The following is a 24,839-nucleotide window of genomic DNA, read 5'->3' as shown; positions in this document are numbered from 1 at the left end:
TCAGTCGTGGTCGAAGCGGCTGCACCGCTGAACATGCGTGCCGGGCCACTTTGAAAGCTTGACAGCCTTGGCAGCTTCTTGCCCACCTTCGACCATCTTTTTTGGTCCCTGGCCAGGCAAAGTGGACTGCGGTAAGTACGTGTGTCGCTCTTATGCCGGGATGGATTAGCCCGTGCAGTGAATCGAACATAGGCCACCGATACTAATGGGGGCACGAATGGCTGATGAGGTGCCTGCAATGTGTCGCACGTGACAAACGTTGTTATGCGGCGAAGCGGCACTTCCGCAAGCTGGAGCGACGAGCATTTTTCCCGCAATTTGCTCAAGTCGGTGTCGTTTCTCTGGGCTTATGCTAGAGCGTGGAAATGCATAAGGCCAGCAGGCACAGTGCTTATCCGCGACAGTGTCAGCTACCTCAATTTCGATCCCGGAGATATGGCGGATGTCCGTAGAAAATTCGGAGATACAGAGAAATGTGGCTGAAACTAACGTTCTGAGTACGAGTAACTGTTCTTGTTAACGAATGGTAACGCCTTGTGGTCGGTCAGAATGTAAAAGCTACAGCTTTCAAGAAAAACAACGAACATGCGTAATGGCACATTAGATGGCCAACACTTCCCTACAGAAGATGCTGTAACAAGCTTCAGTAGGTTTGAGGCGCTTTGAGAAGAAGCCCATCGGCCTCCAGTCTATGGCATCCTGATGCTGGAGTACTGCACCAACTGGCGTGGTTGAGGCGTGTACCATAAGGCGAGTTGGCTCGTCGGGCAACGGATGAATCAGCAACACACTGCGGTCGCCAACCTGGTTTGGGTTCTTGGAGCATTCGCACTCCGAGGACCAGTGGAAGTTAGGCGGTTTATTGTAGCCGCGACACGGTGGGTCCGTAAGCGGCTGAACAATTTGTGCAAATGATGTTATGAAGCGGCTGTGAAAATTTATGAGCCGCAGAAACTCGGCGTAACTTTCGGAACGAGGTTGGAGAGGGAAAGTACTCGATTGCCCTCACCCGTGATTGCAGTGACTTGATGCCTTGAAGTAAAATGCGAAGGCCGAGAAAATCCAGGTCTTTGACTCTGAATGTTCATTTCTTGGGCTCTTGGACAAGGCCGTGTTGATCCAGTCACCCGCATAGAAGCCGAAAGTGCTTGCTATGCTTTTCTTCTGTGATATGCAACGACTATCTCGTCAAGGTAGACGAAAATGATCGGGAGTTCTCGCGCAACATAGTCCATGAACCTTTGAAAAGTTTACGCCACATTCTTCAAACCATACCGCATACAGGGAAGTTCAAATAAGGTAAATTGAATATTGGTTGGTATTTTCGAAGTGTTGCTGGGTTCGACAGAATTTGGTGGTACGCGCTCGTCAAATCAACATTGCTGTATAATTTGCTTCCTGCGTGACGGGCGCGGAAGTCATGTATGCGGGCAAGGGAATATTGATCCGGAGTGGTGACGGCATTCATATCTCGGTAATTCCGACAAGGCCGCCAGTCGCCACTGTCCTGCTTCGGAACCGGATGGAGAGGCGAAGACCAATTCTGGAGGAAGACGACTAACGCCGCTTTGAAGCATGTGTTTGCAGACACCGCGCGCGAACTCCAACCTTCGTCCAGTGAACCTCCATGGCCGGGCGGCGACAGTGGACCGGTGATGGTGATATGATGCGTCACTTTGTGTTTCGCGGGCAGCGCATGGTTTCGGGGGTTCGTGAGTTGCGGGTACTCAGCAAGTATATTGCGTACGTTGAAACCGGCCGAAACGTATGGATGCCAGATGAGGTGAGGTTGAACTCCAGGCCAAGTACATCGAGGGATGTGCGATCATGGAAGCGAACACTCACATATAGGAATAAATGGCTGAGAAAGACCGATCCCAGCTTCGCAAAGGTAATGTCGGCGATCACAAACACCCATGTGAGCGAGCGCCGGAGCCCAGTGCCTAGCGTTATTGACCGGGGCCCATATGAGGCGATAGCAGTGTTGTTCAGTGCGTGGAGCGTGGGTGGGAACTTGCCACGTTAGCGATCTGCCGCCGTGGTGCGAACGACACACAGCTCGGCTCCAGTTTTGACGAGGAGCCGGGTGCCGATGATGCGGTCGACTACAAAGAAAAAGCGACTTGCTTGAGGGCCGATTTCGCATGCCTTCGTTAACAACTGGGTGTTGCCTTTCCCGTCCATGAACAGGGGTGAATGCAGTTACTTACTTATTTGCGAGAGCTATGGTGATAGCAGCACGACTGCCGCAGCGAGTCTCTAGGTACAGTGAAAGACTGTGTAGGCGAATGGTTGCGCCGAAGTTGGTCGCCCATGTTGCCACCCGTCATCAGCTTCTCCAGTGCACTGGTATGGCCGTTGACTGTTTCCTCTATGCGCGAGAGTCGGTCTTCAGGCTCTGAGACTCTCGCAGCGGCAGTAGGTAGCTATGCCAAAGACGAGCAGTCGCATTTTCGGCCAGCGAGTGCAGCTAGTCGATCGAGAGACTTCTCGTCGGAACCCGCCAGCACCAGGAGCGCGGACTGTGTGAGACACTGTAAGAACAACTCCCGCCAAAATAGAATCTGGCTCTCGTTTACGGAGTGCTCACCCGCTAACTGACTCATCCGCTGCAGCAGTTGTGATGGTCGCTGGTCGCCGAGTTCCTCGGGGAGCAGCTGTTAGAGCCTACTCTGTTGCGATGGCTCGAGGCACTGCAGGACGCAGCGTTTCAGGTGGTCGGTCCTATGCGGTGGCCGAAGGCGTACCCGCCAGCGAGTCGTCTAAGGCATCAGCGATGTCGGAGGGTAGCGAGGCGACGACGTCCATTCACTTTGCTGTCTGTGAAATGATGCGCCAGGTTGGAAAACGGGCTTCTATGGAATAAACCAAACTCGGCGATTCTTCGGCCAAAGGGTGGGAAGCGGAAAATCTGCGGCGATGACAGGTGACGTAATCGTGGCGTCGGGTCCGTCAGTCGGAGTAGAAGCAGCGTCGTCCATGTGTAGTGTTCGAAAAAAAACGCAGATGTCCTGGGTCACCACTTGTTCGGAGGTCTGTTTAGCGAAGGCAAAGAATTCGCATTTTGCGGATTCAGAACAGACACTCGACTGGCTTTATTCAGAAGTAAAACCATGTTTTCCGAGTGCCTGGGGTGGCGCCGTTGTCGAGGAGCCGCATCGATTCCAATGAGGAGCAGGGGTAATGACTCCTAAGGCTAGGTAAACTGTCGTTCCGAGAAGTAGGAACAACGTAGGGATGGACGGTCGCTACAAAGTTCCACGTTGTAAGGTAGGACACACAGTTCTCAAACCACGTCCTTGCGGCGTCTCCAAACCAGAAGTAAACATGGCGCAGCTGGTCGCCGTAGTTAAAGTTGTTGAACGCAGCGACTCCCTCATACGTTTCCATCCCGGTTTCGGCGTCTTCAAATGACGATTCGTGGAAGGTCCAAGGTTCCCTGCGCTGCTGCAACACGATCGATTTAGGTGGAGTTGTAGCTGTCGTGGCTACTGTCGTGGCCTTGCTCTTCCTTCTCTTCTCGGAAAGAAGTCCGCGCTCGGGTGTTGAGTTTCAAAGCCTGGAGCTAGCTCGATGACCCGGGGCGATGTTGGTGCTGTCTTCACATTTCGGGCTTAGATTGCAGCTTTGCGGCGGCGTTTAGTACATGAATGCACAAGCACGTCCACCAGATGGCACGTTGTAGCGACCGTCAAGAATACAGTAGGAAAACTAACGTTTGTTGGGCGACCTTGTGCCCACAAGACAAGTGACAGTGAAACCACTACGAAAGCGGCGAACAAAGTTCGGAATCGTCGGAAACCTTTGCGGGAAAAGCGCGACGGTTTTTATAGATGGGCCATCGAAGGTTCCATTTTGATCGGTGGTCCTGGCGTGTGTTTTAGAAAATACTACACAATTCGCGTGCAAACACATGCGATCAGATTACACAAGGTTCAGTGACAACTGACAAAGGGTATAACCATCGATAATATTCGATGATGTTCCATTATACGCAGACGCGTCCTTCGCTAGGTGGTAACTTTTGTTCGGTGGTTAAACGGGGTCACCAGATAAACGTAAATAATTACACGTGTCAATAGACATATATATCCAATGCGTGTGCAAAAAAATGCTAAGGGATTCTTTCTTAAAGCGCCAGTTGTCCTATTTGATTTTTTAATCATTGATGATGAAATTCAGCACAAATGCGCACCTCAAGTGCCTTCCTCAGGGCGCAGCCGATACATGTTGCTGAAGACGTACGCATCTTCTTCACACAATCTCGAAATCCTTTGAGAGTTCTCTTGTTGACAGGCTCCATGGAGTGCTCTACGCGCGCCTTCTCGCTGAAACTGACAATAGCCAGATGGACAGTGTCAGGGAGTAGGCCCAAGAGGAAGTCATCAACAACATCCTTCATTGTTTCCAGTCGCATGTGGTCCTGTAATATGGAAGGTATGAGATGAAGTACAGATAAGTTCAGAATATGTGGTATTCTTGACAGGCGAGGGTAATAATTTTAAATACGGTGCTACACATTGTCGCCACAGCATGGTCATACGCTAAAAAAAGAAAGCGGGGCAAGTCCTCGACTGACCGCATGATGCTAGCTTTTAATAAATAATGGTTTTGTACCATGCGTTGACCCTATCGCTTATCAGGGACGACGGCGCTTCCTTTCTGTGTGCCACCGCCAAGATGCTGAAGCAATGGGAAGCCCTTGCCTAGAGCCTCGGCTGCTCCCTTTGCCATGGTCCCCGCGCACGGTTCCTTCGCACGATCCGCTATTGAAAGCGCTACAACACAATTGCGCATGAGCGCAGTCACGTGGTTTATCTTATATTTAGCGGGCTTGCTTTCAACGCGGCAAAAATTCACCACACAGCATGTACGGTGCCACAAAACAATTGGATAGGCTGAACCCCCTCTGCAATAAAACGCAAAAAAATATTAAACATTTTGGAGAATTCATCTTGGTTAATTAGCTAATTAACCCTTTACTGCACCTTATTGAATTTACGCAACACCGCGTTGAACCGCGGAAGAAACAGAAGCAAATTCCCTTTGGCCTGTACACCTTGTTACTTTACCGCAACATTGGTCTCAAAAACGCACCGCCCTTGTGATGCCATGTGTGCTCATCCTTCGCATATTTAACCAAAACCGACGTGGCGGAGGCTGCGCGCGCCCGCGAGCCGTGATAGGCGTCTCCGAATCGAATCAATAAAAAAGACGAAAAGTTAGATATTCGCATTGCAATAGTGCTAAAGAGAGTGGAAACTATTCGATTAGTGCAAGAATCACTGCGAAAAAATTCACTAGGCTATCTTCAGGTGTCCAGGCTATCCTTCATATAGCAACCACAAGAGGAATCAATGATGAGAGCAGTTGCGGTACAGGTGGTTACATTTTTCAAGAGCACAAGACGTCCCTAGAGGCAGAGTGGTCTGCACTAGGTTGTTGCTATAAAAAACGGCAGCATGTTACACTGCTGGAACAAGTGAAGGCAAAAGCCTGCTGCACACTTGGTAATGTTCCGTCTCGCATCATCACGTTGCTGCTTTCGCAGTCTGCGGCTTCGTGCACTCGTATAGAAGGGTCAGACTCGCACCACCGACATTTCTCTTTTGACTTTACGTTGCATTCTCTCAGCAGGAGATTGAAGTTAATGATGTTCCGTGTATTGAATGGGTGATTTCAATGAATGTATGCACTGTTCGCATCGCTTTCCTTAGCGCTTGTAGCCTCGGCCTTAGTGGGGTACGAACCAATGCATTTTTTGCTTGCTTGCGGCGATATCAGCCATTGAGAAGGCCACGTGGTTTTTTTCGCACCCCTCGACTATACGCCGAGATTCTGTACGTAGCATATGTGATTCGAACTAATGCATGCACTTTATGCTTCAGGTTGATGAGTGCTTTTATCCTCGGCATGACGAGAGGGAGAACCATTGTATTTGTTGCTTGCTCGGGGGGGGGGGGGTTGACCCATTGCTGATGACAGCAGTTTTTGGACCATGTTAACGGACGACGCGTTTGTTTCTCACGGCGATCCGATGTGCAACAGTCACTGATGTGCCGGTCTGCACTCCCTGTAAATGATTACTTTAATGTACAAACAAAAATTCAACACGTTTTCAACGAGTACACCGAGTTGTTCAACGAGAATGTTCAACGAGTTGAACATTCTTCCAATGTTTATCGCACAAATAGTGCAACGTATTAGATTTATACTTTCAAATGTCCCTTGTTCAAGATAAACACTTTAAGCCTACCCGGGTGCTACAAAATTTCTCAACATTGGTGAGCGAATGCGAAAAAGAAACAGAACGCAGAAAATTTAATGGCTCAGTGAGTTTCTTTATGCTTTTGAATGCTATTTGCACGCGTTCATTTGCCCAACTCTCCAGTTCGCAGCCGGTATATGTTGTTCCAGCACTGGGTTGGTTCCCTGCGAATTTACATGAACGAACAAGCAGATCATATTCCAATCTGACGGGAAAAAACATAAGTCGCCTACGTCGTACTTGCCCTGTACTAAAATAGAAGCATAGAGAGTCGTAAGTTCCGTATATTTTAAAATAAGGTGGCCTAAATTCTCCACTAAAGAGCTAACACCTTTATAATGAAACCGAATAAAGCAACGAAAATGCCATGTTCATCGTGAAAATATTATTGCACACGAGCGTTAGCCTTTCGGAACAACAATTTCTGTTTAATAAAAAAAAAAACTTCTAGTGGCCGTGCATTATGGTATTCCTGAAAGCCAATAGAGCAGCGTATTTAAATGTACACTTGCGCCAAATTAATTGCCTGGAGTTCAATCACTGTACATCCAAATAATTATGCGAGATTCAAGAAAGCAAGATGAAATGGCTGGCGGCGTGTACTGAAGTGTTCCCCTATGACTTCGCTATATTGTAACGTAGGTTGGAGACGGAGTGTTACAAAAGAGACGTTTCTCTTTAATGGCGGGCCAGAAGAAGAGCGTGCAACTTCATCGTCTTTCATGGCGCCGACCTTTGCGCGCGCCGTTCTGCGGTGCGGTAGCCCCACATCTTTGTATCAATAGCCCCCATGCGAAAAGCGACCGTCTCGGTCGCGTCACAAAGTTCTTTCAGCGACATAAGAAGTGGAGCTCCTCAGGTGCATCTCGGCGTTCTTATACGTGCATAGTATGGTTTTATGCGCACTACATGAACAACTTCAGCGCGAGGACGACGACAGAGCGAACCGGGGTCAGAACTGCAGGGGACGACTTCGTAGGTCACGTCACTGAGGCGGCGCGTAACCTTGTAGGGACCAAAATACCGGCGGATCAACTTTTCCGAGAGTCCACGACGACGGAAGGGCGTCCAGACCCACACGCAGGCGCCGGTATTGTAATGGACGTCACGTCGACTCTGGTTGTACCGAAGGGTGTCCGTATGCTGTTGGCTCCGGATACGATGCCGAGCAAGCTGGCGTGCCTTTTCGGCTCTTTGTACAAACTCTTCCGCGTGTTCGCTGGTCGGGCTATTATCAGCCAGAGGTAGCACGGCGTCAAGTGTTGACGTGACGTGGCGCTCGTATACAAGTTCGAACGGCGTGAACTGTGTAGTAGCCTGTACAGCAGTGTTATACGCGAAAGTCACATAGGGTAAAATCTCGTCCCACGTCTTGTGCTCTACGTCGACATACATAGAGAGCATATCAGCCAGCGTTCTGTTCAGACGTTCAGTTAATCCATTGGTTTGAGGGTGATACGCAGTGATCTTGCGGTGAGAAGCAATGCGTCAGCTGGAGAACGTCCTGCATAAGTTCCGCTGTAAATGCTGTACCGCGGTCGGTGATGACAACAGACGGTGCACCACGTCGTAGGACGATGTGGCGTAGAAAGAACTTGGCCACTTAATACGAGTTTGCTTGAGGGATAGCTTCGGTTTCGGCGTACCGGGTTAATTAGTCGGTAGCGACGACTATTCATCTGTTGCGTAAAGATGTCAGTGGGAATGGCCCAAGTAGATCCGTTCTTATTTGTTGGAACGGTGCTTGAGGAGGGTCTACAGGATGGAGAAAGCCGGCCGGTTCGACTGGTGGTTTCTTGCGGCGCTGACAATCGCGGCAGGCCTTCACGTACCGTTGTACAGAAGAATAAAGCCGGGGCCAGTAATACTTCTGTCGTATCCTTGCTAATGTCTTAGCGAATCCCAGGTGTCCCGCGCATGGCTCATCATGGCGCGCTTGCAAAATGTCTTGGCGCAGCGCCGACGGCACGACAAGGAGGTACGTATCGGGACCGATTCCGCGGTTTTTCCTGTAAAGGGCGTTGTTGTGCAAGTAGTATGATGATAAGCCACGCACGAGCGAGCGGGGTAAAACACCTTCAACTCCTTGAAAGTGCTCGATCAGCGGCAGCAGCTCAGGGTCAGCACGCTGGTGCTCAGCCATTTTTATAGCGTCGATAACGCCGAGAAATGGCAAGTCATGGTCAGAGTCCGATGACGTCGTAGGGAGTGGTGCGCGTGACAACCAGTCAGCGTCACTGTGCTTCCTTCCAGATCGGTTGACAACTGTATGTCGTACTCTTGTAGGCGCAGGCTCCAACGTGCTAGTCTGCCTGAAGGATCCTTGAGGTTGGCAAGCCAGCACAGTTCGTGGTGGTCACTGACTGCCTTAAAGGGTCTACGTTACAAGTAGGGTCGGAATTTACTAATGGCCCACACAACCGCTAAACATTCTTTTTCAGTGGTTGAGTAGTTTTTCTCAGCCTTGGTGAGACTGCGTCTTGCATAAGCAATGGTGTGTTCCGTACTAGCTTGCCACTGTACAAGAACTGCGCCGAGACCCGCACTGTTGGCGTCAGTATGAATTTCAGTGTCAGCGTCTTCGTCGAAATGAGCAAGTGTTGGGACCTCTTGCAAACGCTTGCGCAATTCATTGAACGACTGCTGCTGCTCGTCCGCCCAAATGAAAGGTACATCGTCGCGTGTGAGCCGTGTCAGAGGTTTAGCAATTCTCGAGAATCCCTCGACGAAACGCCTATAATATGCGCACAAACCAAGGAAGCGTTGGACAGCCCTCTTGTCTGTGGGTGGTGAAAACTCGGCTACGGCGGCTAACTTGTCGGGGTCTGGTCGGACGGCTTCAGGACCAACGACATGGCCAAGAAATTTGAGCTCTTGGAACCCGAAGTAGCATTTTTCAGACTTGATGGTGAGGCCGGCAGTATGGATCGCAGCGAGGACACTCTCGAGTCGTGCGAGATGTTCGTCAAACGTGCTCGAGAACACGATGACATCGTCCAAGTATACGAGGCAGGTTTGCCATTTGAGTTCAGCAAGCACGGTATCCATCATCCGCTGAAAGGTGGCAAGTGCGGAACAGAGACCGAAGGGAAGAACTTTGAACTCATAGAGCCCGTCAGGTGTCACAAACGCTGTTTTTTCACGATCCTGTTCATCAACTTCGATTTGCCAATACCCTGATTTAAGATCCAACGATGAAAAAAACTTGGCATGTTGTAGACGATCCAGTGCGCCGTCGCTGCGTGGCAATGGATAAACATCGCGCTTGGTGACACGGTTCAACTTTCTGTACTAGAGGTACGGGGATCGATACCGCGCACCTCCACCAGAAAAATTTAACGTAGGTTGGAGACGGAGTGTTACAAAAGAGACGTTCCTCTTTAATGGCGGGCCAGAAGAAGAGCGTGCAGCTTACGCACTTCATCGTCTTTCATGGCGCCGACCTTTGCGCGCGCCGTTCTGCGGTGCGGGAGCCCCACATCTTTGTGTCAATTTTATGTATTACCACAAAACTATTAAAAATTGTTGTACGGCAGTTCTTAGTCCAAAGCACGAACATGGTGGTCAAGGGTTGTGCGTTGCTATACCTTTCTCCCTAAATGTATGTAAACATTATGTTATTCGATCTGGCTGTTGCCAGCCTGGTCCCTCCCTATTTTCGTAACTGCCCAGTGTATCTGTAGGCTTTCTTACCAAACATTAACATTAAATTCGGTCCGTGTTCGGCTTGTAAAGAAATGACATGTTTTCTTCCCGCGTAGCTAAAATAGCCAGCAAGCGTTGACGCAGCGCAAAAAGGTGCTTTGATGCCACTTGAAGACCACCCGCCACCCGTTGATTACATGACAGTGTCTTCACAGTAAGAAAGAACTCGACCTAGCTTCGCATAGTCTCAAGGGATAATGGCGAATAGAACCTCCTGTGGCCCACCACTGGTATCTATGTACCTTGTTAGGGACTCTCCCTTGGATGTGACGTATTCCTATGCATCTAACAGGTAGTCCTGCAGGAAAGAGCCAATGGTGTAGAAGAGTTTCAAGTTGACTGCTGTTCGCGACATCTTCTGATGCATCGGCTTAAGAAGTTTGTTGATGTTGAACGGTCGGATAAAAATCCATGCTCATTAGGTATTACGCTCTTCCATACGCTATAAGCGAATAATGTGTGCAGGACAGGCTCAAATATTTTCGAAGTGCAGCATAGCTGGCATAAAGGTTAGTAGCTTTGTAGGCCTCTTTTCGAGCCAGATTTCTGGATGGGAGTGACACGTGATATTTCCCATGGTAGAGGGAGTGTTACGTGTTCTGCAACACGTGTTGCATAATAGAATCGGGATTAGACTGAGCACATCGCAGAATGGGTAAATTAAAACCATAGGAATACCATAATGGCCACATGACAGCGATGGCGTTGCGCTGTCAACGTTTTCTGGGATAAGTTCTTCACTAATAGACGCAGTGTTTGGCGCATCACCACTCTGCAATGCAAGGTCGGACGAAGTGGGGCCACCGCTACTACAGAAAATTGATTGAAAGGAGCAAAGCATTGGTTCTGGCTAGGCCGTAATTCATGCTGAATAATGTTTTAGCATAGAATCTTCAAAAAAAAAACACAAAGAAACACGAAATAAACAGGCGCTAACTTCCAACTAACGTTTATAAGCAGATATCCTCAATACATACTGAAAAACAGACAGAAAGAAACAAAAGTAAAAGAGAAAACATGACGAACCGCTTGATCACATCAACGTGTGTGCGTTAGTAAACGCTTGTTACCAGCTGCCTTCGAGAAATTGCATTTCACCGGGATATAAGGAAAGAGGACGGCGTAATAACGCACTCACAATTATCACTTTTCACTACTGCAGGTTCTATAATCTTGCGCGTGCAACGGTCTTTGTCGCTGAAAAAGACTGCAATATTCTAAATATACGGAGCACACGCACAGTCATGGCAGCGTAACATCAAGTGTCCCGTTGCTCCTTGTCACATTCCTGAGGTGCTCCTTTAACCGCTCATTTAGGCAGCGTTACATCTGCCCTACGTACATTCTGCCGCACGTTAGCCGCAATTGATACACAACACCTTCGGCACACGCAGGTTAGTTGGAAGATAGGAGCCTGTTCCGTTTTTGTCACTGTGTGCGTGTTTGTAGATTTTGCGCTGGAACGTGAATAGCTACAAAGGAAAGCACCGTGCAAGCGCATCTGATATGTCCTCAAAAATTTTATGAGTACTTGCTAACAAAGAGGTAGTATCTGTTTTACTCGACATCGGCCTCACTTGCACATATTGAAATGGATTGTAGGGTTTGCGAATATTTTTGACTGTGTTAATGCACTTATTATGATCACGGTCATACTGTATTTGACTGATATATTGGGACTCCTTGAATTTAGCTTTACATCTTTTTAAATCCTCTCTTCGCTCATTTACGGGCGTGCTCTTTGTATTTTAGTGATGTGCGAAGCTCAGTCGAAAACCAAAATGGGCAGCGTGACGTACGAACATGTTTTAGGGCAGCGTAGGTACGCGTTCCGACCCTCAGAATTTCAATGAAATAATACGCTTGATAATTTGAATTATTTCAGTATAATATAGAGGATAAGTCTGCTTAGAAAACTATTGGTAAAAACTCACGTTATCTCATGCGGACAAGTTATATACACTGAAATTATTCTGGCACGCTTGGCGCATTTGCTTTCAAGCCTTGTCCAATTGTTGTCACAATTGAAAGAATGGTGATACTTGTCTGTTGAAACCAATTTTCTGTCATCACAGGAGACACACACGCCTTCCATGTTCGAAAAGCGTAAGTCCAATATGTTGCCATGAGAGTTCGGCGCGTGGTTTAATTGTAAAATACTGTTGAAAGTAATTGAATCAAGAAGAAAGGATCTTAAAAAAAATTAAATTATGGGGTTTTACGTGCCAAAACCACTTTCTGATTATGAGGCACGCCGTAGTGGAGGGCTCCGGAAATTTCGACCACCTGGGGTTCTTTAACGTGCACCTAAATCTAAGTACACGGGTGTTTTCGCATTTCGCCCCCATCGAAATGCGGCCGCCGTGGCCGGGATTCGATCCCGCGACCTCGTGCTCAGCAGCCTAACACCATAGCCACTGAGCAACCACGGCGGGTAAGAAAGGATCTTCTCTGTGAAATATAGTTGAGGTAAAATGTGCACAGAGTGCCTCACTGTATTCTACATACGTTAAGATCTCTCATGTATTGTAAAATTATGATTGTAGGCACTCATGGGATAACGATGGATTCGTTGAGGGTGATTGTAAAATGCCGCTAATAGTATGTGCTTTCCGCCATCGCAGGACATGTCTGCGCCTAGAGACCCGGCCACGGATGCCAAGTCCGTGCGCTGGAGTCACGCAAGTGTAATGCGAACAGCAATTAAGGCTCGGTCTCCAATGTTCTTCCCGACATTGCTGTCGTGATCGGTGCGGTAGACATTATAGTTAGGTGAAAAATATTCTGATCATGATATATCGGAATAAAGCAACGTCTCTGTGGAAGCTAATATAGAAGTGAATAAAAAGAAATTGCAGCAGAATTACTATTTTTAGTCTTCAGGGTGGGAACATTTTTATAGTAAAAATTGAGATTGCTATTCATAATTATCATTGCTAAGGTTTTCTAACTCAATTGAGGGAAGCTTACTGTGGCGGTGTGGCGCATCAAATTGCTTAAATAAGCAGTTTCGATCACAAGCAGGGGTCTTGCCGGGGCAGAAATGTTCCTTCAATGACGCAGACGTGGAACAAGGCATACGAATCCTCCTCTCTCTTGAGGCGTTTGCAGGCTGTTGGCGATGCCTCAACGCTTAAGAGATGCGAAGTCAGCTCAGTAGAGGAGGTTTCCGGAGAGAGTGCGGTCACAAAAATGACTTTCGGTCCCGGGACCATTTTAACCACCTATATATCCTGCTCTCCCCAGCTCCGCGGCAGGCAGGCCGACCTTCTCTCCGTGTTGCCTTCGATAGCTTGTCAACAGTGGCAGCCTTCGGCGAAGGATTCCGGACGGTAGCAGCATACGTTGTCTTGGGCGGGTGGACTGGCACAGAAGCACCGAGAAATGGGCCAGGACGGCTTGTACTCAGTGCGAAGCTCATAATGCAGAAAACCCACTTCGACCCGTAGCACACCTACAGGCTGCTGTGCGAATGCCAGGGCGCTTTGCCTACGAGGACATTCGTGGTCAGTGCGCAGCCGGGCCATTTCATCTCTGACGAACGATATTCCCTGGAACGTCCGCAGGCCAAGGCCACGGAGGACAGCCATCTCACCTACCGTCTCGGAACCAATCCCGATTAGAGGAACGCCCGTTGAGGGATAGCCGATGGGGAAGCGGCCGATTTGTTGCGATCGCTAGGCCTGACCGCTGGAGCGTCGGCGTTCTGGCACAGGTGGCTCGACAAACCACCACCACCAGACTTCCGAAGCTCGAGGTCCTCGTCAGGCCATGCACACCATGCAACTTGCAAACTTCACGTGTGCAAGTTTTTGCCTGATGTATAGCGATAAAACTGCTGTTTGCCGTAAGAAGGCTAGAAGCTCGAAATACCAATATCTGCACTAGACGACATCTTGCAAAGGAATTATAAGAAAGCCCTAACTACATTAAAAAATTGAGTCACCATCCAGGCCCCGCGAAAGTGCATGTCTAGCGAAACTGTTGAAAACCGCTACTACAGCTTCTAAAAGGGGCACGCAATGATTTATTAATTTATAGTAATGGTAGTAATGGGAGTAGTTACAATTTTGACAGTGCGGCGCCGCCCATAGTTTTACTGAAACATTTCTGAAATCAGCAGCTCGGCTGGTTTTTTTACATACGAAAGGCTAGGGACCACACTTCCCACATCGCCGCGATAGCTGCCGTCGCCGCAGCAGCCTGCGGAACAGTAATCCTTCCGAGGAAACGTAAGGCGGAAACGCTACGTGCTTCATATTGTTCTCACTAGGGAATTTCTATCAATTGTCTTTTCGGATGCTTCTTTCTTGAATGTTCCTTACTGAAATACGCGATGTTCTGTACGCTGTATGCCTGATTCCAAAAGATGTAGGCACTGTTTGCTTCACGTCGCTGAGAGCCTAAAGCCTCCGCATTACGGGTAAGGCATTAGGGGAAGCCTCTGCATTACGCGTCCTGGCCTGCAATGCCGCCAAACTGAAATAATAATAATAATAATATAAGTATTAATAGCAACACTACTGCTACTACTATTACTACTGCTACCACTAATAATAATAATAATAATAACAATAATAACAATTAGCATTGTGCCCAGTAAGCACGCATGGTTGCTTTGCTCGGGCCCTTTTTATCCGAAAACAACAGTTTCTTCACTGCGAAAAGTGTTAAAACGTGCGAGTGCCAAGTGTGTAACTGCCCAGACGGCGAAGTGCAGCTTTTGAAGTCCGCACCGCGCTCCTTTTGCTGCGATTTCTGTGGCAGCAGGGTGTTATGCCTAGCGACAACAAACGGACGGCGTGCTCCCTGCAGCTTTCCCTTTCCCAAACTGTTTCCCCCTCTTGTGCGCCTCTGAGCGATCTTGACGGCGTCGTGGCCGGCCTGCGCCCCCCCCCCCCCCCCCTTCGCGACGCGCTACAGAGAATCCCAACAGCGAGAGGAGAATGAGCGCCTTCGTAAGGACAACTCGCGTGGCGTTGAGCAACAAACCCAAGTCGTCGCCTTCCTTCGAGCGGGGGATAGTTGCCTGCGTGGCAAGCTGCTGCGCCGTGTAACTGCCATGCCGTGGAAGCCACTTGTCGACCCCCGAAGGTCTTCTGCTACTTCGACTCTTGCCTCGACGCGACATGACCTGCCTGTGTTTCTAAGCACTGCAGAACAACGAGCCGCCGTTTCCCCACGTGATATCGCTTCTATCACTGCAAATGTCCTGGAGACTAAACAACAACAAAAAAAGAGAGTCCTGCCTCAATTGGAGCCCTAAAGAATTCGACATTGTAGCTCAACAGTCGGAACGACCTAAGGCTATTTTTGTTTCTACGTTGAGCATTTAAACAACCTCTTCCTACCTGACGAAGCGCTTGAAGGCCTTCAATATTTCTCCCGTGTCCTGCGACGTCCTAAAACGAAATATCTGTCGTATTCTTCTTTTCATGTAGCCGTCAACGATGATCCCTTAAGCGCCTCCACGAGCCGTCAATATGGCCAATGGGATGCCTGTTCAAACCGTTCGTGTGGTGCTACAGGGCATGCTTAATCCTTCCTTGATAACTCACAAGTGTCAACGTGGCGTGATTTGGACGGCTTTTGCGAAAGCGCTCTTGTATTTCGCACCAAAGCAGCTGAATTTTTCTGTAATGCCATTTTGTCGTTTTTTCTTATTTTTGCTATTATTGAAACTTGGTTGTGCAATGAAATTTCCTCTTGGGGCTTGTTTCCACCGCATTACAACATCTTTCGCATTGACAGGGACTTCAGTGGATCTCAACAAAAATATGGTGGCGTACTGGTTGCTATTGACAACTAGCTCAGGTCTGTTCGGCGCAACGACGCTGAAAGCGCACAGGAGTCGATTTGGCTAAAAGTCAGCCTAGCGTGCTGCGAGAAATTTTTGGTTGGATCTTTCTATGCAAAGCCCAATATTTTCTCTCTTTTATTTGATGAGGTGATCTCTTCTATTGATAGTTTACTATCTTCCCATAGCAAGCAGAGAGTAATCCTTCTCGGTGATGTTATTACACCTGGAATTGAATGGAACACGCTTGGATGTTCTAATTACTATAATTACATAGAGAATAAATACAGCATGTTGTTGGATTTCCTCCCCTTCTGCTCTCTTCACTAGCATAAATTGATTGCCAATTTCTTTCGCAACGTTTGACACCTTTACATCTCGAATGTTCAAGCTTTAAATGTCGCTCGTTCTCGCATGTAACTTGTGCGCCCTGGTAAGTTTCATCTGTCACCTAAGATTACTGCCTCTGTGTCAGCCCTGAGGCAGAGCTCCGCCAGTGGCACAAATGAATGATATCACTTGGTGAGAGCATTCAGCGCGGTTATTCAGAGCGTGGTGATTATCTTGGTTTATATAATGTGTCGCCCACCACCGATTGCTCAATGGTTTCGGAAAAAAAAATCAATGTGGATGACCATGTAGATCAGTTTACGGAGCTTGTTTTGAGCAGTATGCGTGAATAGATTCCCCAGTGCAGATGCAAACGCTCTAAATATCCCAATACATAAATATCGCGCACACCGTAAATCTAGAATTCATGTGACTAGTGAGTAGACAGAAATCCGCGGTTTTCCGGCTCTTTGTAAACGCCTCTATAAGCGGGATCAAGACCCTTATATTGTGGCGCTCTTTAGCCATACCTGGCCCTTGTGCCAGTAAAAACCACACATTCATTCATTCAAGACTCTTATATTGCATTCTTAGAAGATGATAATGATTAATGTGGTGTATTGTGGCGCAAAGGCCAAATATGGCCAAATAGCGCCAATTATTCTTGGAAAAGAGCTCTTCTGACCGGCCGGCGGTATTTCGGAAGTACATCCGCAAGCGCTCTAATATACCTGGAGAGTTTTTGAGCCTGCTTGGCTCTAGAGGAGAAGTCCAAGCAGTCGCGGATTTCTTGGCTGCCCAATAGTCATCATTATATAAAACTGCAGGTCTCAACGGTGGAGTCAATCAGCTACACAGGACGGCTAATACATCTAGTGCTGTATTCTTTGACAAAAAATTCATCCATGAATGCGTAAATCGCTTAAAGCCTTCCCTGTTCCGCGGCCACGTTGGCATCCCTTCCACAATTCTTAAAGCTTACTGCAGTATATTCGTTCCAGTATTGACATCTATATTTAACAACTCTGTGACTACTTCCACTTTCCTTCACATGTGAAAACGTGCTAGAGATTTTTCTCTACTTAAGTCTGGCTGCAAAACCAATATCGCAAATTATCGCACAATTTCTCTGCTCTGTGCATCGTTTACAATTGTTGAGCTTGGCTCTTTACCACGTATTGTCTTTTACTGCGAAGAACTCTCATTCCAAATTAGCATAGATTTCTCAGCGGCCGCTCCACTATGACAAATTTCGCAACTTTCATGACAGAGGTCACCGCGCCGTACTTCAAAGGGGTCAAGTTGACACCGCTTACTGTGACCTCAGCAAAGCCTTTGATGCAGTCTGCCACTCACTGTTTCTAATGAAGCTTACACACTGTGGTGTTGATATGTCAGGTCTGAATCTCTTGCGCGGTTATATTCTTGATAGATGATGTTATGTTTACGTCAATGGCTAAACGTATTCTTTTACGTGACAACTAGAGGTATCCCTCAAGGATGAGTAATAGGACCACTCATTTTTCTGTTAATGACCCTCATTCTGTTATTCAGAACTCTTCTTCTATATGCCAATGACACCAAAATTTTAAAGAAAATTCACACTGCTGGTATGACTGTCGCTCCCTTCAGTCAGACCTGCTTTCTTTTTGTAAATGGTGCAAAAATAATATCTTCTTGAACGCAGCTAAGACCAGCTTCATAACTGTCACACGCAAAGCAGCAAGCATTCCTTTTTCTTATTCTGTAGATTCTGTATCATTGTGTAAGGTCCGTGGGGTCAGTGATCTTGGCGTACTTTCTGATACAATCTTATACTTTTCTTCTCATACTAAACGCGTTTCTATGTGGAGGTATGTGCTCTATTGGCTCTGACGACTATCGAAGGAATTCAAGTATCCTACACCGTTCCGCATGTTATACACAGATCGCTGTCTTCCTGAACTTGAATATGCGTCGGTCGTCTGGAATGGCTTTTCCAGATACAACAGTGACATTATGGATCGCGTCCAGAACAAGTTTCTAAGCATACATCATCACCGGTTTGCAAACAAAGACGTTGGACCTTGTTCTAACACTGTTGGACTATTGGCATTGTCTTTACTTCGCTCCCCGTGCACGTAATCGCGCTGACCTTCTCCTCCTCTTCAGACTCTTTCATGGTATCCTCATCTGTTCTGAACTCCTGACTTGTAATATGCTTCGTAGTCCGCACAAGATCACTAGAGAACGTTGACCTTTCCATGTCCCAGAGTGTTGTTATAAGGCTTATTTTCACGATCTTGATATTTTCATAACTCGCTGTCATCGTTTCTTTCTGAGCTTTGCCTTGTGTCAGTTTCATGCGTTGTTATACGGCCCTCCCGTGCGTTTCCTTTTGTATTTACATTTCGCCTTGTTGTTTATGCTTTGTTCTTTTCAGAACCGTTCTTTTTATTCATTGCTTTTTTTAATTATACTCACTTGCAGTGTTTTTGTTTTGTTTTTGGATTTTATTGTGGGCCAGCCTTCAGACCTTAGGGTTGTTCCTAGGCACGCTAAATAAACATGGTTGATTGACTGATTTTATTTCTTGGCACACTTTCGGGTAGAGTCATCAAGCATAGGAAACAAAATATCTTTCTAGTTAGCGGCGAAAGCGACCTGTTCCAGATGTCGCGGGCGGCTTGGCCCTACACTTCGGGTCTGTGTACGGTGAAGGGTACCGTGACGGAGCTAGACCGCTTTCCAACCACCCTTGCCCGGTCTCAAATCTACCGGTCTCAGAGGAACTTGTTTTCGCGGGTATCAAACGCTTAAAACTCTTTCGTGTGCTCCTGATGACATTCCACCTCCTGTGATTAAGACGTACGCCCCATGCGTCTTAAACAAAAATGTTTAATTCTGGTTTAAAGACGAACGCATTCCCAATGGCTTGGCAAACATAGCTGTCGTTCCCGTCAGGGGCAAAATCTGCTGCGGATAACTACAGCCCTATTTTTTTCCTATACACAGCGTCTAAATTATTCGAGTCAAATGCGCACTCAAGAATTTAACCTTGTACTGAAAATACTATCAGTCCTCACAAGCATAGTTTCATATCGGCACGCTCCACTACCACCAACCTCGCCAGCTTCGTGATGCATGCCTCTCAAGCAATATATAAGAAATGGCAACTGGATGTGATTTATGTTGACCTCAGTTTGATGTTGTGTTCCACAAAATACTCCTTGAAAAGTTGACACACCTTCATCTGCACTTCTCTGTCAGAGAGATAACAAGAAGCTTCTTACGCGACCGGTACTGTACGTTAGCGTAAATGGTCAGTCATCAGAGCTTTATGGGGTTAGAAGTGGAGTGCTGCAATTGTCTGCTCTGGGCGCTCTTCTTTTCCCGCTCTCCATTAACGACGTTTCAGCTGTCATTCAGAACTATTCACTTTCGTTATATGCTGACGACGCGAAACTTGTCGAAGTTGTAAAAATATTAATGATTGTGCCGCCTTTCGAGAGAACATCGCGAACTTCGCGTCATGGTGGGCTGTAAACAAACTGGTCGTAAACGCATCAAAAACGGAAATTGTTAGCTTCGCGCGGAACACTAATAGGATCTTATTTGTCAATAGCGTTGAAGACGTTCTCCTGCCAAGAGCTCAGGGAACAAAAGACCTTGGAGCGTACTTAGATAGCTCTCCGGGTTTCTCGCACAATGCTCAAAAGACGAGGCAGCGTGTATTTTGAATTCACGGGAGAGTGTGCCGGGTAATGAAATAACCTGGGTCATTTGTAAAATTACATAAGAGCGTCTGGCTTCCAGTTTTAAAAGTACGCGTCCATCTATTGGAACAGCATTTGAACGTCAGATTGTGAACTTCTAGAACGTTTGCAAAGAAAGTTCACACCTATATTTGAACAACGATTTTGCTACAACCTTTCTATCTCCGTAGAGTTAACACAGACACTCACGTTACCTAGCTTCACCTGTAGACACAAATAATGGAATGTTTTTTTTTCCCGCAATTATAATACATGGAAAAGCCCGCTTCTCGCAGTTGCTTTCTAATGTACGCTTCTAAATAAAAGAAAAGGCACAAGAAAACAGTGGGCCTTTCAGCCTTTCAATTTTTGTGAGCCTGTATCTACAGTGCAGGCGACAGATAACGCCTACTGTCTGGATATTTTCAGACCTGCATTAAATATTTTCCTGAAAGTTGTTGCAGAAGAATTTCAATAACTGAGGAAAAACTGTCGTTTGCTGTGTGTTCCGACTTGCTGTAATTTTTTTTATGTTTACACTTTTGTTTCGTATTTTATTCGTGTACGCATTTTATGCTCTGTTGAAATCTGTTTTCGCGAAATAATATATTTATGTGTGCGCGTGCACTGTATTCTGCTGGGCATCCTTTTTTTTAGTGCGCCAGCACCAAGACTTTCGCTGTTGTTCCCGAGTACTTTATTGAACAGCTTTAATTGGTTGAATGAGTATAACAATCATTAATAAAGAAAAATAAGACAGCCACCCAAACGTAGCAAATTCCTACAATTATTGGTAATTATTATTAATATGTTTGCGTTTCGTTTGCAGTGAAATATACTGCACCACTGCTGCTATTTGCGCAGCGTGAACCGCTAGACAAGACCACAGGATGAGGGCTCACCGTGGCCATCACAGTGAGACCACACGGTAGCTGACAATCGGAAAAGTGAGCTCTCAATGCTTCATCTATTTCTAGCGTAATGGGCATGGCTCACGTGCGTATAAAGACGTTACAGTGATAACCATGACACATACAAAGTTGTGAAACATTGATGGTTTACCTTCCATTGCGGCTATTTATGAGGTGTATGACCTGAGACCTTGTTTGGATTGCACGCGAAATCTAGATGGTCGAATGAACTTGTCTGTTTGAGCTGAAATTCTAGCAGGGTACTGTGTAATAGGGATGGGTGCTAAGTGACCGCTTCACAACATAAGGTACCACATGGAAGTTTCGACTGTAATTATGTCCATTCATTTAGTAATCCAGAATGCTAATAACAAAGAGTGCAGGAAGCAAAAGGGTCTTACATCCATGCTGTAGGAAACGTCTAAAGCAAGAACAGCACGACGGACCAGGCCTGGTTTTTGCTGGAGTTCTATGATTTCCAGCTTGATGGGCTTCGACATATTTGGAGGAGGCAGCCTGAACACAAAGTATGAGAAAAAGCAAGTTGCCACTTACAAAAATATTATACACTCCTAATATAGACTAATGCCATGCGCCAACAGAAGAGAAGATAGGCCCATTGTACGGGCAAACCCGAAGGCATCTTTGCTTTCTTTTTTGTGTTGTATTAAGTGAGAATCAATAGCGTAAGAGAGTGCAGATAATAGAAGGTGACGTCAGCCGACGATATTCATTTGTGCTCACCCACTTCGCCAACAGTATTTTCGTAGTCTTGCGTAATTTTTACAACAGTGTGACTGTACAAGACATAACTTCTGCCCGCTATTTAATTTCTCCTTTTACCGCTCCGTACTTACTTTTTCCCATAACAGTAATCGGAAATTCCTTGTAATTTCCGTAGAGGTAGCACACTCTTATTGCAAGCACAGAAGATGATGTAGGAACACTATACAGTTCCATTATCAATTTCCACATATTTATCGCCTGAGTACTGGTAATTGAATTAAGCAACATGCACGGGACCTTATCGACTTTGCGAGCAAAGCCGCATCGTATCAATATGAGAAGCAAATTAACCATTCATGGCAACACAAAATCAGAACATCCTGCAGGGTGTCAAAATCTGAAAAGTGCACATGATAGGACAGTTTGGCCTAAGGAAACGTACTTTTTCATTTACGCCTTGCGTAAGGGTATTATTTCTAATGCGAGAATATTCAAGATTTTATTGAGAAAGCAGTAATGCACTCAGTGCGAGCAAAAGCAGTGTAAGACTTTGACAGATTACCTGCAATTAAAATCCGAAAGCAGCGGAAACATAATGTGCTACCATGACATCGTTTTCAAGGGCTGCTAATTAATTTTAGCTGCCTAAGCTGGTATAACGTGCTCTTGAATCTACGTATTCAAGGTGCGTCTCATCCATCTTCAACGAAGTGTGCTCGCTGTGGCCAGTAGTTAGGTCCACCACTACACGCTCAGAAAACCGAACACCGCGGCTGCTTAAAAATCGCGGAAGAAAATTTTTTTTCATAATATTTTTGTGAAAATACTGTGAGCTCTCTTTCCTCTTTCCGTATCGCAGTTTGCAGCTATCATTACGTTTCATAGAAAGAAGTAGCCAGAGGACAAAATGCGATGTATTTCCCTCTCCATAATTTTATTAAGGCTTTGTGGTACTGGAACAGTCGTGATGTTGACGGCATTGTCGTAGTCGTGATGCCGCTAACATTCTGCGGTTCCTGCCTTTGACGTCATGCTGGCGAAAACTACTTCTCTTTCTTCCATTTCTTTCCATCACATGAATGTTCGAACAGTTAGGAAGAAAGCCAAGAGTTAGGCTACGCACTCAAGAGGCACCTGAAGCGCTTCTAAAGAAAAAGTAAGCTCTCAGCAAATTATTAAAGCTTTTCACCCCATGAATACGAAAATCATAGTTTAACAGGCCACGATTCACCGCTATTCGCTTTATTTAGCAAAAACAAGCCGCAGCGTGTGTCGGAGAAACCGCTCGTCGGTTGACGGGCTCTGATGGCGAAGACGATCGTGACGTCATCTTAAGCGTCGGCGCGGTGCGTTATTCAGATACAGAGCTCACGTTACTCCTGTATTGAGGTCATCATCACGCCCCATCTTTCGCCGCTGTGCTTGGCCGCGAGAGAAGGGGGGGGGGGGGGAGGGGGCCGGAGCTTCAAGAAAAATTTGAACGGCGATTGCAGCGCTGCTGCGTGCACAATCGAGTAAATAACTTCAGGAGTTGATTTATACTGGGCAGCCTTCGAAACTACCGTCTCTCTTCCACTTATAAAACTTATTCAGCTTCGCCTTAACGTTCTTGTCTTTTACTGAGCAAGAAGGCAACAAGAGCAGAAAAGAGAGATGACTGTGATGGAATTCAAAGCGATGATGTTTGGTCTATACACTCAGAGCGAAGCTCCTCCTTTAATTATAGCAGTTTTATCTGGTGTAGGAAACACACAATAGCCCTAAAGTCTGATGAGCTCGTTACCCATTCGATAGTGCGGATCAAATAGTTGGGTTTGAAATCTCAGCAATGATCCACGCACTGCATTTCTTAGCACGTATTGGCGTCAGATGCTCCGAGCGTGTGGCATATGTTACGCTCTACGCGCTGTATCTTGCGCTGTTCGCATAATCACTGCATTGTTTATTTGCAGTGTCGCGCAAAGAAAACGAAAAAAAAAACACGTGTGGCATGAGTGTCAGTTAATTCCAGCCATTACGGACGATTACTAGCGCCGGCGTCCCCAGCATCGTTCAGGCCTTATACAAAGATTTCCTAGATTACAACAGAATTTTACATGGCCGCCACATAGCATTCAGTAGAAACATGTTGCATATTGCCCATAATGTCTGGCAAAACTTATAGCTTCCCTGCCTGAATAAAACTAAACGCCCTGAAAACAGTACGCTAGTGCGCCGCCTTCGCGTCGCGTGCCCCAGTGCCTGGTTGTCCTCTAGGAAAATACGTGCAGGGAAAGCCGCCTCTTCCAGCGAAAACGTGCTGCCTTCTGGACACCTCCCCATTCAACAACCCTACTTGGTTGAGGAGAGAGAGGAGGAGGAATGACCGTTTATTCAAGAAGAATTTTCTGTTTAAACATTGAAACGTGCAGCCTTGTGCAAAGTAGCTGCGCCACCATGTGTTGGCCGAATTTATCGTTTATACGAGCATTATAAATATGCGTGCCATTAAGTTTTTCCTGACAAACCTACAAGTCTGTGCGCTTACGGTTATAATGTAGTGTTGCACCGCAACATCACAAAGACCATTCTGCTCAATTAGGTTGTCTGGGGCGTCGTTGATCTGGAAAATGACAAAGTACACGTACCGCATGAAGTCTTTGTGCCGCATGATGACATCCCAGGTGGACGCGCCATTGCACAGGTCGTTCTGCATGTTTGGTGCGAACCTGTTGTGTTGAAGGTGTGCCCCGTCCGAGCCACAAAAATGAGTTACCTGGAAAGCAACTAACGCTTCTCAGTATAAATGGAAATAAGCATCTGTAGCTATGTAGCCAACCAAATTATTATTTCACTAACAATTAAGTTCCAGTTCACGCTTTTCGTCCGCGTTAAAATGGGTGTTTTCTTTTGTAGCCTGGGGCGAATAAAAGCTTTCACGAACCATCGACGAAGATTGGCAACCTGAGAGAATGTAACCTGATGGCTTCCAGAAAACTTCTCGCCATGTACTGTGAAATCCCTAGCACAGATGAAACGCACAGGCTGCCGTACGCAATTTTATGTACCCCCTGAAGCGTCCCAAAGCCTTACATGTCTCCTTCACCGCCGCAGACCAAGAATAACATTCCCTCCACTCCACCACATGGCTAGAACAGCGCAAGTCCTTCAGCGCCAGCATACCCACTAACTTTCTTCTCTTCTTTGAAGCTTGCCGCTTGGATGCCAAGCGTTGGTACACAAATCGATCCCTTGCTTTGCCCTGACTTCCATGTCAATGCCCACTGGTAAGCGCAGAGACGGTGAAAGCCTGCGAAGACGACGACTGTACTAATCTGGTGCCAGAGCCTGTGCTTGACTGCGCTTAGTGCAATGTGAAAATGCCAACG

General features: G+C 46.8%; 1 protein-coding gene across 1 annotated transcript; it reads right to left on the bottom strand.

The window, feature by feature from the left end:
• Nucleotides 1–24,220, bottom strand: LOC126527827 (uncharacterized). The gene is made up of 5 exons (XM_072284552.1): nt 24,099–24,220; nt 21,147–21,261; nt 4,196–4,423; nt 2,268–2,426; nt 1–108 (listed from the first exon to the last, which is right to left on the bottom strand). Exons 1-5 carry the CDS (start codon nt 24,164–24,166, stop codon nt 1–3), a joined length of 678 nt encoding a protein of 225 aa, XP_072140653.1. The 5' UTR covers nt 24,167–24,220.
• Nucleotides 24,221–24,839: the final 619 nt, after the last annotated feature.

This window comes from Dermacentor andersoni, chromosome 9 (genome assembly GCF_023375885.2).
Source record: "Dermacentor andersoni chromosome 9, qqDerAnde1_hic_scaffold, whole genome shotgun sequence".
Classification (NCBI taxonomy): Eukaryota; Metazoa; Arthropoda; class Arachnida; order Ixodida; family Ixodidae; genus Dermacentor; species Dermacentor andersoni.
This window is presented reverse-complemented; position numbering and strand designations above follow the sequence as displayed.

Coding starts and splice junctions, on each gene's coding strand:
- LOC126527827 (XM_072284552.1), bottom strand. CDS start 24,166: ATGCAGAACGACCTGTGCAATGGCGCGTCCACCTGGGATGTCATCATG. Junction 2,427..4,195: donor CCCTGAGGAAGGCACTTGAG/GTGCGCATTTGT, acceptor TCTTTGGCATAG/CTACCTACTGCCGCTGCGAG. Junction 109..2,267: donor CGCCTACACAGTCTTTCACT/GTACCTAGAGAC, acceptor TTGCCTGGCCAG/GGACCAAAAAAGATGGTCGA.